General features: G+C 37.5%; 3 protein-coding genes across 3 annotated transcripts; 1 reads left to right on the plus strand and 2 right to left on the minus strand.

Annotated features, from left to right (window-relative positions):
* The first annotated feature begins 831 nt into the window (after positions 1 to 831).
* On the plus strand, positions 832 to 3,145 carry LOC120348687 (uronyl 2-sulfotransferase-like). The gene has a single exon (XM_039418891.2). The coding sequence runs from the start codon at positions 1,843 to 1,845 to the stop codon at positions 2,824 to 2,826; it is 984 nt and encodes a 327-aa protein (XP_039274825.2). The 5' UTR covers positions 832 to 1,842; the 3' UTR covers positions 2,827 to 3,145.
* A 637-nt stretch (positions 3,146 to 3,782) lies between these two features.
* LOC120348688 (isatin hydrolase-like) lies at positions 3,783 to 7,336 on the minus strand. Its single transcript, XM_039418892.2, has 6 exons — positions 6,621 to 7,336; positions 6,300 to 6,437; positions 5,953 to 6,065; positions 5,704 to 5,833; positions 4,398 to 4,629; positions 3,783 to 4,204 (listed from the first exon to the last, which is right to left on the minus strand). Exons 1-6 carry the CDS (start codon positions 6,700 to 6,702, stop codon positions 4,042 to 4,044), a joined length of 858 nt encoding a protein of 285 aa, XP_039274826.2. The 5' UTR covers positions 6,703 to 7,336; the 3' UTR covers positions 3,783 to 4,041.
* Positions 7,337 to 7,483: 147 nt separating this feature from the next.
* LOC120348686 (actin, cytoplasmic) lies at positions 7,484 to 11,945 on the minus strand. Its single transcript, XM_039418889.2, has 7 exons — positions 11,771 to 11,945; positions 10,380 to 10,595; positions 10,032 to 10,140; positions 9,474 to 9,635; positions 9,037 to 9,164; positions 8,200 to 8,383; positions 7,484 to 8,116 (listed from the first exon to the last, which is right to left on the minus strand). Exons 1-7 carry the CDS (start codon positions 11,891 to 11,893, stop codon positions 7,911 to 7,913), a joined length of 1,128 nt encoding a protein of 375 aa, XP_039274823.1. The 5' UTR covers positions 11,894 to 11,945; the 3' UTR covers positions 7,484 to 7,910.
* Between the last annotated feature and the right edge of the window lie 1,602 nt (positions 11,946 to 13,547).

A 13,547-nucleotide genomic window follows, 5' to 3' on the forward strand; every position in this document is an offset into this window, starting at 1 on the left:
TCGAAGCAATAGAACACGTGAACGGCTTATTTGTGTCAAATAATATACGCTAGATAGAGAATTTTCGCGTAGTTTACACGGCGCTTGATTTCCCTTGCGCTTTAGTCGTTGAAGGTATTATTTAACTTCTTGTATTGGTATGTTATAGATGGCTGGTTCTAGCGGTAAGAGCAAAGTATGGGAATACTTTGCATGCCACAGTGATGGTGTACTTTGTAAAATATGCTCATCATTGTTAAGTCAAGGTTCCGCCGATTCCAAAAAGAAAAACACCAGTAATTTGTGGAGTCATCTCAGATCGAAACACAAGAGAAAGTATGATGAGATTTCGCAGACGCAGTTAACGCGAAAAAGGCCAGCTGAAGCTTCCCAGTTTAATCGGCAACCTTCATGGAAACACATAATGGATAAATTTAATAAATGGCATGGAAATGACGCAAGAACGAAATCACTTGATAAAATAATAATGGAGATGATAGCCACTGACAACAGGCCATTTGCATTAGTGCAAGATGATGGATTCCGCAGGCTAATAGAAACCATTGAACCTCGCTACGCCCTAAAGACTGAGAAGTATTTCAGAACAGAAATGCTGCCACAAATATATGTGAAAAAACATCGGTATCGTTATCGGCTTATCGGCCTAGTTTTGGAAAACTAGCAGTATCGGTATCGGTTCAAAAAGGCAGTATCGGTCGGGCCCTAGTAAAGACAATCAATTTATGTGTCCAATATATAAATACAGGACAGACAGAGAACTAATGCTTACTGTAGAGAATTGTAATGGTTTTAAAACAGCCTGGGTGATACAGCTAACCTTGTAACCTTCACTTGAAAAAAGTGAGCGATTGCGCGAACGTACCATAAGTACACGTTGACACATATTGATCATTAAGCTTTAATAAAGTAATGTAGTTTTGAGCGACAGCAACTCTAATAAGATGAAATGAATGAAATAAAACTATAGCTATAGGATATACATTGTATATGCAAAATCCGTACTAGAAAAATTGGGTGATGTGGACAAAAAAATGTATAAAAGGATTAACGTTCATAGTAGTAGCGTAGGATGACTCGACTCGATTCACTTTCAAAAAGAAATGACTCCGCTAACCGCTAGAGAGACCTGGCTCGACACTAAAAAAATATGAGCGATTCTTCGATATAGTTAAATAAAATATTTGACGAGGAAGTGCCGAGATGAATCTTGTCAGCACATGGTTAAATTCTAGTTTCATATTTATACACAATAACTTTGATTTAACGCAACATGAAACTTCAAGTCTACCGCCTCGTCATTGTTTTTAAAATTTATTGTGGATAGAATTTGACCTGTGATTTGAAACAGTAGTGACTTGACTTGTAATATGGGAGTGCGGTAACTTGACTGGAGGGACGTATGACTCATACCTTTACGGACTTGTAACCTTCTACGCCAAGGGTGTGCAACCTTTATCACAGGAGGGCCAGATACAATGAACTAGGTGAAGACTCGGGCCGCACTTTTATTTGAGATAGCCTTTCTAGTAGCCTATATAGCTGCAGGCACAAAATATTGTTTCTTTATGTTATTAATCCTACGGCATTGTTAAGGGCCATTGCAGAAATGGCGAGTTAGAACGCATAAATTTCTATAAAATTTCTATTTTCCTTGCGGGTCGCATTTGGCCCGCGGGCCGCAGTTTGCACACCCCTGCTCTACGCAGTCGACAATTCAGGTGTGAAATCGTAAAAGATTTTTTTGGGAACACCCATACATTAATGTTTATATCATAGACTACAATTTTAGCTAGGCTTTCAATCTTGTCCCACCTACAAAAATCACAGGTAATTTATACTGGTATGATACGTAAACTTTTTATACGTTTATCTGTTGCTATTCTGTTGATAATAATACTGTGTGCTTGGGAATTACCACTATGGAAATTGAAGTCAAGCGGATATAGGAAAAGGAGTTCAAGTGAAAACTACAACAACGAAATGAAATTAGCAATGCAAGAAATGTCTAAAAGTAATTTTACACATTTCATACCGATTCAAAACTTACGATTAAAGAATATATTTTATAATCGAATCGAAAAATGTGGGAGCAGATCTCTCGTAAGCGTTGTGTGTAATTTGAAGAGGGCAAACAAATTTCAAGTCGAGAAGTCCAAGGTCTATACTAACAGACGGCTAACAGGTGAAGATTTAAAAAAAGAAAAGGAATTATTAATTGGACTGACTCCTCCAACGTTTTACGAAAGACACATTTTCCATATCAATTTTGAAGAATATAATGATAAGAAGCCGATTCTAATTAACATGGTGAGAGATCCGATTGAGCGATTTGTATCACATTTTTCTTATGAAAAATATGGGGATGTAGCCATGAAAATTAGTCCATCATTTCCAGACAGGGAAGACATTAATGACTGCATTTCCAAAGAAATTGGAGTTTGCCAAAAAGAAAATACCATGATGTTTAATATTGGTCTGTATTTTTGTGGAATGAGTGAAGATTGCCTTAATGTCTTTTCAAATAAAAGGGTTGAAATAGCAAAACGGAACATTGATGAAAGATACTCTTTTATCGGAAGTGCGGAAGAATTCGGGACGAGTTTGCAACTTCTCGAAAAAATGTTTCCAGAATTTTTTAGAAAATCGCTCCATATGTGGAAAGGCCATCACCGTGCTTTAAATTTAACAGCTACAAAAAAGAAAGACTTTTTAACTGATGAATCGTGGCGAAAATTGAGATATGAACTTATGATGCATGAATATGAAGTTTATCACCATGCATTAAGAAAATTTATAAATTTGAAAGGACAATTTGGCATTGAGTAAAACAGCAGAATTTGTTCTATCCATTAACAAAAGTTATTGCATCACGTTTAGTTAGAGTTGATGTCTTATGCGCAAAGACTTTGTAGGGCCGTCATTGCGAAAATGATTCTTGCGAGAACGTAGTTTTGCGAGGTTCCATAGCTTTGCAGGGTTTCATAGCTTTGCAGGCTCAGTCTTTTGTGAAAATGTAGCAGCATGCCCAGTATTCATTATAATTTTCCTAAAATATGTATATATGTTGCTGCGTGCTGCCGTAACGCTGACCCAGTAACTGAATTATGCCTAAAAGGGCAAATATTATCAATTTACTAACAAATCCTAGAATTATATTTTTTGTTATAGTATACGTCCTCATAACGGGTCGAAGCATTTAAACACCTAACGCGTAATATCATAGTCCTGGTGCACAAAACTCAGCCAGTTATAAGCAACAATAAAATAATAATAAGAATTCACCAGATCTCATTGAAGAACTCTATATTTAAACGTTTAAGTTTCACAATACTATTCTCATGTGTACGTTTGCACAAAAGTCAGTTCTCACAAAATTTAATTCCCGCAAAACCCGGACCAAAACTCCGGTTTGATTCCTCCGTATATTAAGCTGTTCTTGTAAAATGTTTCCAGTTTAGCTGGCATATCACGCGATAGAACCATTTGAAGCCCAGTTGTCGCTTTCAAAAACACTGTAGACTAACTACGTCGATTTTATATATAAATATATATTTATGTATTAAACTCTGCCTGCTCTAACGAAGTGAGAATAAATGAGAATTGCAATAAGCAGTGTATGTATTTGGACAGATGGGTAAAGTCAGCCTTTTTTAATTTTGCTGGGTTTTTTTTTTTTTGTGAAAATTTGGCGGCACACGAACAATAAGTTTTGAAACCCCTGCTCTAGGGTATATTACCCGTGTATACATTTATGCATTCGATGTTGATTGCACAAATTGAAATCCATTCAATAATAACGCTTCATTACTGTAGTAAGAACCGTGCCACAATAAAAAGCAGCTCATTTCGAAAATACCTGCAAAAATACTGAATGCTCATTTTACAATGATAAAACAGTAATAAAATAATGCTCAATATATATAGAAATTGCTAAGTCTTCACGTGCTGTGCAAAAAATAAATAGACCTAATATTTAGCCAAGAACTGTATTAGTCTTGACTGAGTAAAACAGTCTTATTATCAAAAAAGGCTTCAAAGCTATCAGTTTAATACAGCAATAATTCTGGCTGGTGCGCCCGTCCCTCCTCCATTCTTGCTTGGCAAGGCAATAACTTTGAACCCCTTATTAGCGGCAGCTAGTTTGCCCAGATTTCCAACGTTCTCCAATGCAGGAATCTCATGTTTAGCGAGAAACTGATGTACTCTAAAAACAAATCCTTTTATGACGGAAAAATGAACGAGGATAAAAATGATCGAAAAACATTTCTTTTTGAAACCAAGGTCAATAGTCTCAATCAAATATGGAAAAATCTCAAAGATAGCCTTGTGAAAGTGCGATACCAAAATATGAGCCGGTGGCAGTCATAAAAGCAGAATTATTTCTTGGGACAACTTACAAAAAATCCTTTGATCTGGCCTGGTCAATGCTGGCTGTATCGATTCCAATTGCACCAATACATCTATTTGTAACGAGCCATTCCGCCGCCTTTGGGTCAAGTCCCGGGAAATGCAGAAGTGGGACAGCCTCGTCTCCAGTTGCGTTTGTTCCGTAATATTGAGATCTATCATAGTATACATCACTATATCCGGTGTATAATAATACGATGCTTCCGGAATGTATTCTCTTATCTGTGTGGTATAAGATTTAGGAATATATATATAAATGCGATTTAGTTGATAACCATATTCGAAGACATACGGTTTTGTCTGCGATAAATAGCATTTTCAAGCTTCAAGCTGGATGTGTCATATACGTCTAAGCAAGTACAATCTTGGATAAGCACAAATAACAATAACGTTTTGTATAAATAGCATAATTTAACACCGGGACATATATGTAGGATTAGCGTACGTCCCGGTTTAGCCGGCACAGTCGCGATTTTGACAAGCTGTCCCGACGTCCCACTCGATAGAGTTAAATGTCCCGGTCATGCAGTATGGCAGTTATGAATATTTTTTCATTTGCTATCAATACAATTTTTTTGTTAATGAAGGCAGTCCATTTATCACTGATTTGCGACTCACTTAACTAGTTCGGTGAGAGCAATGACTCATTAGTGAGAGACTACTGTATTGCTATGTCATAATAATTAGTATATATTATGCTAATCCGTCAATTTAGCATCTAACATTAGCTGTACTGCAGTTGAATTACTAAAAATTCGTTTTTCAATGATTTGAATGTCACTAATATTCATAAGAGTTGAATTTTACTACTACTGGCTCGGCGGTGTGGCGTATCGTGCTAAGCGTCAGGAATACGCTCGCCACCGCACCTCGGATAACCATGCGTGGGTTCGCAAGTTAATTATCCCGTTGGTTTCCGCTTCCTCTATCATCAATCCATGCATCTGAAACGAAAACTGGCCGACTTATCCCATACCCGACATGGACAGGTAATCGGACAGTAAGCCGCGGTTCGTTATATGATTAAGCCGTCTTAGCATCGTTCCTTTCCACCGGGATAAATATGTAAATCATAGGTCTCGGAATCGAGCCACGGTTCGACCAATCCGCAATTGTCTCGGTTTTTGTTTCATGTATATGGTAAGCCTACATATACGGCAAATATAATATATGCAAAAAAGATGTTTTCTCTCATTACAACATTCCCATTGATTTTAATTAGTACTTTTCTATAACATAAAACGCTTTTACCTAAACAATATTTATTTTAATTCTGCATTTAAATTTGCGACATACCGTGCACTCGCTCCCATTCAAGAAAATGATCAACGGTTATGAATGAATCTTTTCCAAACAGGGTTCCGTTTTTCTTCGGATTTATGAGAACTCCAGGTCCTATCAACTTGTACAAGCTAACTTCATCTGCCTACGAAAAATGATTATCAATGAGAAGCAAATCAAAATGTATAGCAAACTACTTACAGTTCTGCAGTTTTACGTGCGTCTATTGGATACCCATTTCAGATTATGTACTTAGTGACATACCCCAAGACCTCCTTTGAAAAAGTGGTTGGGAGCATCCATGTGTGTTCCTAAATGTTCCGGTTGACTGAACATATAGGTTGAATAAAAAAATCTTGTTGTTGTTTCCACAAATCCTGGAAATAATAACATTATAATTATTACAAATTCGGATGCTGATACATTTGAGTATCATTATTGTATTTCATTGCAAAATGTTTCGCTGCTGAATTGGACAAAGTCATGTTACGTCCTTGATTAAAAAGTTTTAAATTTCACAAAACGCTTAAACAAAAGGCAGAGCCTCGGTCGGTGGATTTGGTAATTATTTCCTCCGACCCACCCAGTACCAAATTCTAACAAAAATATACCTTTGAAAATCTCCACCATTTCAAAACCTGATGGATTATTTGGCCAATATGCAGATCTCTCGTCTGTAACATGGGTTAGGTCGATAATATTGTCCTTTCTTATACGAATGCTAAGGTTTGATCTTGCTCTTCGACATCCTACAACGTGGTAAAATTGAATAAACAATTCGACGACATTTTTCTATGAATTAATTATCCACAGAATTTGGTTGCAAATAAAACACGGACGAAATGACAAGGAATTAGCGGGAGATAATGGGTCTTTAATGCATAGTTGAAATCAGAATACCTAATTCATATGATGATACGTAGGCTACTCACCCCGTTCTTTTTGAGATGGTGCTGCATGCGCAGAGCATATCATAACCACAAGTAGAAAATATGGTGTTGAACGCATTCCCATTCAAATAAACTCAACGTCTTTCGCGTAATAATATACTTCTGATAACGTAGGTTCATTTAAACATTTGGTTTACGACGGAAACGTGTGATTCACATCATATTGTTACTGCGGTAAATCCACCACGGTATTATTGCGAGAGAGACTCAATGTTTGCTTGCAACATATGTATTAGTTAATTAATACACGAAGAGGCGCATCGTGGTCATGTTTATGAATTAATAACGATGTAAGTTCAACCTGAGATATACTCTAAAGCAGAGCGCTCAACATAACCTACAAGTATTCCCGAACGCTACTACCGTGTGCGTACAATCAGAATACTGCAAACAATGCCTGCTAGCTGCCACCACTCGCTAATTTCCAAGGAATTGTTTAACTAAATCGATAGTGCTTTCTGCGAGGCCTACGACTCACTCGTAGATTAATCCATGGATTTCATCAACTACCGACTCCGCTCGTAAACAAACGCCTTGAATATAACAAAGTTGTCTTTGTCTCCTTGATTGCTCTACCACAAATATATAGGCCTCTTCTTTTCTACCGTTACTCAAGTCTTTAAAAAATCCCCAACTGAAGCGATGCGGAACGTCCGTTTAAATACATCTGGCCCTATTTCGCCTATCTGGTTTGGCGTTTCTGATATTGATCACTCAAGCAATTATGAACGGAAGTCTCGAGCATTCAACACATATTGCATTTTGAAACTACATTAATAAAAAGAAATCACATTCCAACGGATATTTTCCTGCAGTTCTTCACTAGAAGTCAATAAAGAATATAATTGATATTACTTCGTTTAAAAACGCTACGTGGTTTATTATGCTGTTCACCAAACCGATAAAAACAATTGAAAATCAAACATTTTATGATTTATCTGACCAGAACCAATCTATTACAATGACCGCAACAACGAAAAAAAAGTTGAATCGAAGTAAACGACATTCGCCCAAGGCAAACCATACTGGATATAAAATTACAAAACCGTGTCTTATAAATTATGAACATCTATCCTCACGTGAACTTCTTAAAAAAAAGAATGTAGGTTGAAGCGTGACCCCAATACAACCGTGCTCTCTTTTTAGCAACACAATTGTCCGACCAAGTTAGAAATTCAAAGAACTCAAAACCAAATCAACAGATTGACTAAAACTATAGGCAACCAACTTCAAATCAACCATAAAATGACGCAGAATCGCGATGGGCTCAAATTAAAAGCATTTTCTGTGCACAATGGAAGGCCCCGATTCATCGTATTCAGGCTTCGATATCCACATCTGTTGGAACGTTGACAGAGAAGCGAGTATCGAACCGCCAATCCATACGGAATATTTCCGCTCTGGGGGAGCAATAATTTTGATTTTCATCGTACTAGGTGCAAGAGAAGTTATTTCTTTTTGCATTCGATCCCCGATACCTGAACATAACAAAAAGCCAGATACGATTAAAAAGATTGATGATTCCCATTTTGTTTTTCTAACTAACTGTGATTATACTAACCGGGAAACATGGTAGATCCACCAGATAAAACTGTATTTGAGTAGAGATCTTTACGTATATCGACGTCACATTTCATGATAGAGTTGTAAGTAGTTTCATGAATTCCCGACGATTCCATACCAAGAAGTGAAGGTTGGAACATAGCTTCTGGACAACGGAAGCGCTCGTTTCCAATAGTAATCACCTGTTTGGCACAAAAAAATTGGGGGAAATGAAATTTATTCATGTATCTTTGATCATATGAAGATGAACGGATCCATAGGAATAGCGTCCATGGATCTGAATTCTATTGAATTTTTGTAAATTTGGCCTATAGAACGTCAGAACATTATATATATATATATTGCAAAATTCAGGCTTATTGGAGGAAACGTTTAGAACATTTATTATTAACTAATTGCTTAAGGCAAGGCTATGGGAACTTGTTTGACCCAAAGTAAATCCGAATTATTGAATCACGATTGATTACAAAAATCGAAACGGAAAGTGTTTTGAGGGATTAAATTATTTGGTGCATATCCATCACCTACCGTCGAAAAACATAATTATCTATAAATAAGGCATAATTGTCCAAAAAAGCCGTTATTCAATAAAAAGACGCCCATATTGATATTATAAAATTTTACCTATAACTTCTTGCACCTAATCGCAACTCAGAATAATGCAAATGAAATATGCCGTTTTTACTTCGTAAAATTGGACATTAATCATGACTGGGATTACAAAAAAAAACGATTATGGGATTAAGAAAAATGCAGTATAACTCAACTCATCAAATTCCAAACACTGAATTCATGACCCTTGAAAAATAATAAAACAAAAATAGAATAAATATACCTGCCCATCTGGCATTTCATAACATTTTTCCAAAGAACTACTGGTTGCAGCTGTAGCTAACTCTTGATCAAAATCAAGTGCAATGTAACAAAGTTTTTCTTTCATGTCACGAACAATTTCGCGTTCGGCTACAAACGATACAAACTTTTCATAATTAAAATCATCAAAAAATATATTTTGTAAAATAATTATGAAAACTGAAAGGAGCTTAGCTCAAACCATGATTTATGATTAATAATTACAAATGGTATCAACTGAATTTTCAGCACCAAAGAAGATCTTAAATATAATGATCTTTGCGCTATCTGTCGTTTTGGAAAGAACATAATTTTGTTTAGGCAATCAGTGTGGATGATCATTAGAGATGCGGCTACTGAAGAGACTCCAATAAGCTTTGTAGAAAAATCGATAATTTCGAAAGAAAATAAGTATGAGACCTGTTGTTGTGAAAGAATATCCTCTTTCAGTCAAAATTTTCATCATGTAATCGGTGAGATCTCTCCCAGCTAAATCTTGTCTTAAAATAGCATGTGGAAGAGCATATCCTTCATAGATTGGAACTGTGTGCGATACGCCGTCTCCGCTGTCCAGTACGATCCCTAAAATAATGGCTATGAGGTCAATAAAATGTCGAAAATATGTATGTATGTGAATATGCTGGTTACAAAAAATAAACGTTGTTGCACGCTGAAACATTGAACAATGGCCAAATTTTATGTACTCCCGTTGTGTGTGTACCAGGTTAGGCTATGATTTTATTCCGATTTTCCTTATTTTAGTTCTATTACGAGTTCGGGGACTGTCTGTGTTGGCCAAGGGAATATACCCCCTGCCCATAGGCATTCAGTCCCTTCACTCAATTTGATGTAAACTAGGCGAATAAAATTAGTTACCGCAATATTTGTAGTTTTCTACACACACACTTCTGGAGCGCCTTTTTATGTTTAGATATTCTATTTGGACAATAAGGGGTAAAATAAAGATTTAACAATAACCTGTTGTTCGCCCAGATGCATATAAGGACAGTACTGCTTGGATAGCAACATACATTGCCGGGGTGTTGAACGTTTCAAACATAATTTGCGTCATTTTCTCACGATTTGCCTGTTAAAATAAAACGCTTGGATTGTTGTATAATTTCATAAAATAAACTATGTTATATTGAGTCCGCCTGGCATCACTTTTTCATCGTTAAAAATCGTATAAATTAATTCACCACGGTCCAGGAAAGATATATACTAATAATATATATAGATATATACTAATATCTATAACTTTGCCCTGTTATGAATGATGACTATGCTGAAGTTTTTTCCGGCTTAAGTTTTCTTGAAAAAATTTACCTTCGGGTTTAACGGAGCCTCTGTCAAAAGTACTGGGTGTTCTTCGGGAGCAACGCGAAGTTCGTTGTAAAATGTATGGTGCCAAATCTTTTCCATGTCATCCCAGTTGCTAACTATGCCATGTTCAATTGGGTACTTCAAAGTTAAAATCCCGCGCTTGCTTTGAGCCTCGTCTCCAACGTAGCTATCTTTTTGGCCCATACCAACCATCACTCCCTGTAATTTATTTAATATATTTGAGGAAATTTTTAAAACAGACCAACTGCGCTTCTCTATACCATTCTTAAGTGTTTTTTTTATCAGACCAGATTTCATCATTGGGGAAATTAATGCAATTAACTCCATACAGCTATCTTAACATCATAGGATGTCGGACTAACTATACTGCAAAATCATTCTGCTTTGGAAATAAAATACGATTTCGTAGTAGCTACATTGATGAGTTGGAGTCCTGCAGTATGCTTTTGACTATGAGAATATTGACGGTAACTCTGTCAAATTACCATAGCCTAGCATGCATACCGGAGCCATGTATGGTAAGTTAAGGGTTAAGTTAACATCCTAAATTCATGAATGCAATTGCCCTCCAGCTCACTGCCTACTAGTCTACGTTAACACAATTAGCTATTCTAGGTATAAGTTGGCCTAATGAAATTTGAGGGGGGAAAGTGAGCAGAAAGACGGCAAGTAAATTCATTTCGCTATTCACATAAAAAACAATCACGCGCACATAACAGCAATGCAACAATCCAACAGATAGACTAAATAACCAAGAAAACAAAATTTTCAAGCAAGATTCAAACAGAAAAAATCAAAGGACTCAATGCAGGAAAGGCATACTCGGAAAATATCGGGCACATTAAATCGGAGGCGCAGTTCTTACCACTTCATGGCAGCTCCTGCCACGAACGAACCGCGGCAGCTCTTGCCATGGTTTTATAGCCCTATTGAGTAATCAGTATTAACGGTATATTCACAAATTAATGTACCAGACTTTAATTGATCATGTGGAATTATATCTACTTAAACCCTAACCCTAACCCCAAATCAATCAAAACTGTATCCATAAGAAAAACGTTCCAACTTACCCAATATTTGTCACCATAATAGACAGCCTTGTCTTTACGGCCCACCTGCCGCGGTTACGGCAGCAAAATTTTACCTGCCATTGGTTCAATTTGCTGCCGCGGTAACGGCAGCTCGACATTGGTTTGTGGCAGCTAAAAAGTCAGTTACCATGAGTTTGGCCGTAGCGGCCATGGTATGGAAATACCGACATGGTTTCGCGGCAGCTGCCACAGAATACTTAAAACTGCACTTGTTAAATCGAGTTATATACAAGACATTAATGTTGGGCAAGGTCTGCTGTGGTTAACGTTACGGTAGCTTACCTGATGTCTTGGCCTTCCAACAATGGATGGAAACACAGCTCTTGGGGCATCGTCACCAGCAAATCCTGCTTTACACATTCCAGACCCATTATCAATTACAAGAGCAGCGATATCGTCATCCATATTTTTCAAATATAGGCTAGGCTACTGGGATGGAGGACAGCGGGATTACAGTTGTAAAAGGAACGGCACAGACAGCTTTTCCCGCCTTACATTCGAGCAACGTGTTCATGCCCTTATTTGGCAATGAAAGCCGAAGTTGGTGCATCAATTTTGACGTCACAATATACACAATTTACGTATTGTAGACCGATGCCAGTGTTTAAATGAGAAATCTTTTTTAAACTAATAAATTTTGACGCGTCGAGAACAAGGGCATAAACGTTATATGACAACATGTTGGTATGCAAGGTCTCCGGACATAGGAAAAGTAGTAGACCAGAGACCCACTGGCCACTAGACCAGTTGTATATATATGGTTTGATGCAATGGCGTAGCCAGCCCAAAATTTTGGGGGGGGGGCCAAATTTGAAAATTTTAGAAATTATATTGGGTTTAAAACACCGTTCTTCAAGCGCAAAACATTTTTTTTTCTTATTACTTGTGTCGCTACAATATTTCATGCACGACGGAAATAAAATATCTGAATCTGAACAACAACAGTTGGTCACCAAGCAAACTGATTCAATTACTCAGCTGGATTTTTGTGAATACAAAATCCATTAATAAACAATTTTTTATTTGAAACAACAAATATTAACAACGCAATTTGAATAAGTAAAATACATCGCCCCAATTAAAAGTCCATCCTTCGCTTCCCGCCAACTATGCTCGACACAACTCGATTAATTTTCTCCTCGGTGACCATTTCACGGTGACAGTGAAGCACACACAAATCAGAAAGGCGATTGGACGTCATTGATGAGCGCAGCCATGTCTTTACCCGTTTCATGCATGAGAAAGACCGCTCAGCCTCAACGGTGGTTGCTGGTAGCGTCATAACGATCTGTATTGCGGTGTACACGCTTGACGAGACAAGATGCCACAAAACTGGTGGATTAGGAATGGAATTCTTGAAAATTTTGGGGGGGGGCCATGGCCCCTCTGCCCCCCCCCCCCCCCCCCCTGGCTACGCCTATGGTTTGATGTGACCCAACGACGGCGAGGAGTCTAACAATAAATCTATTCGCATAAACGGCAATTATCCGCACGGTATTGTAATCAGAGATTCAATGGCGAACGTAAACCTAACGCTTAGCACAATTCGTCCACCATCGAAAATAATCTGCTAGTATTTAATGTATATGCGCCGTTAAAATTTCCCATTATCGCCTAATTCAGGCCTAGGTTCTTTTATATATTGTCCTCTCAAAACTGAGATGCAATTCCCATTCAACATGCTTGCAATTCGAAGCTCCAGAAATATGTGCACTAAGGTGGCGCACAACATGAACATAGTATGTGTACCAGGCTAGGGTTCAGGTTGTGCGCCATCTTGATGCACATACTTCACGAGCGCCTGCAATTCTCGGTTACACAACAAAACTAGTTTAAGTAGTTAGTTAAAACTAGTTTAACAGGCTGAGTGTGTTCTATTGTCTCAACTTTTTCACAACATCTCCCTCTTGCAGTACTTTACACATCATCATCGCCCTCTCGGCAACACGATGAAACGTAAAGTTACAGACAAATCAGTTAATTAAACAAGTAGACTAACGTGATCACAGCACATGGTGTTTTTAATGAGGTGGGTGCGCTTCAATGCACTTTTTCAATA

The sequence above is a fragment of the Styela clava genome, chromosome 1 (assembly GCF_964204865.1).
Source record: "Styela clava chromosome 1, kaStyClav1.hap1.2, whole genome shotgun sequence".
Lineage (NCBI taxonomy): Eukaryota > Metazoa > Chordata > Ascidiacea > Stolidobranchia > Styelidae > Styela > Styela clava.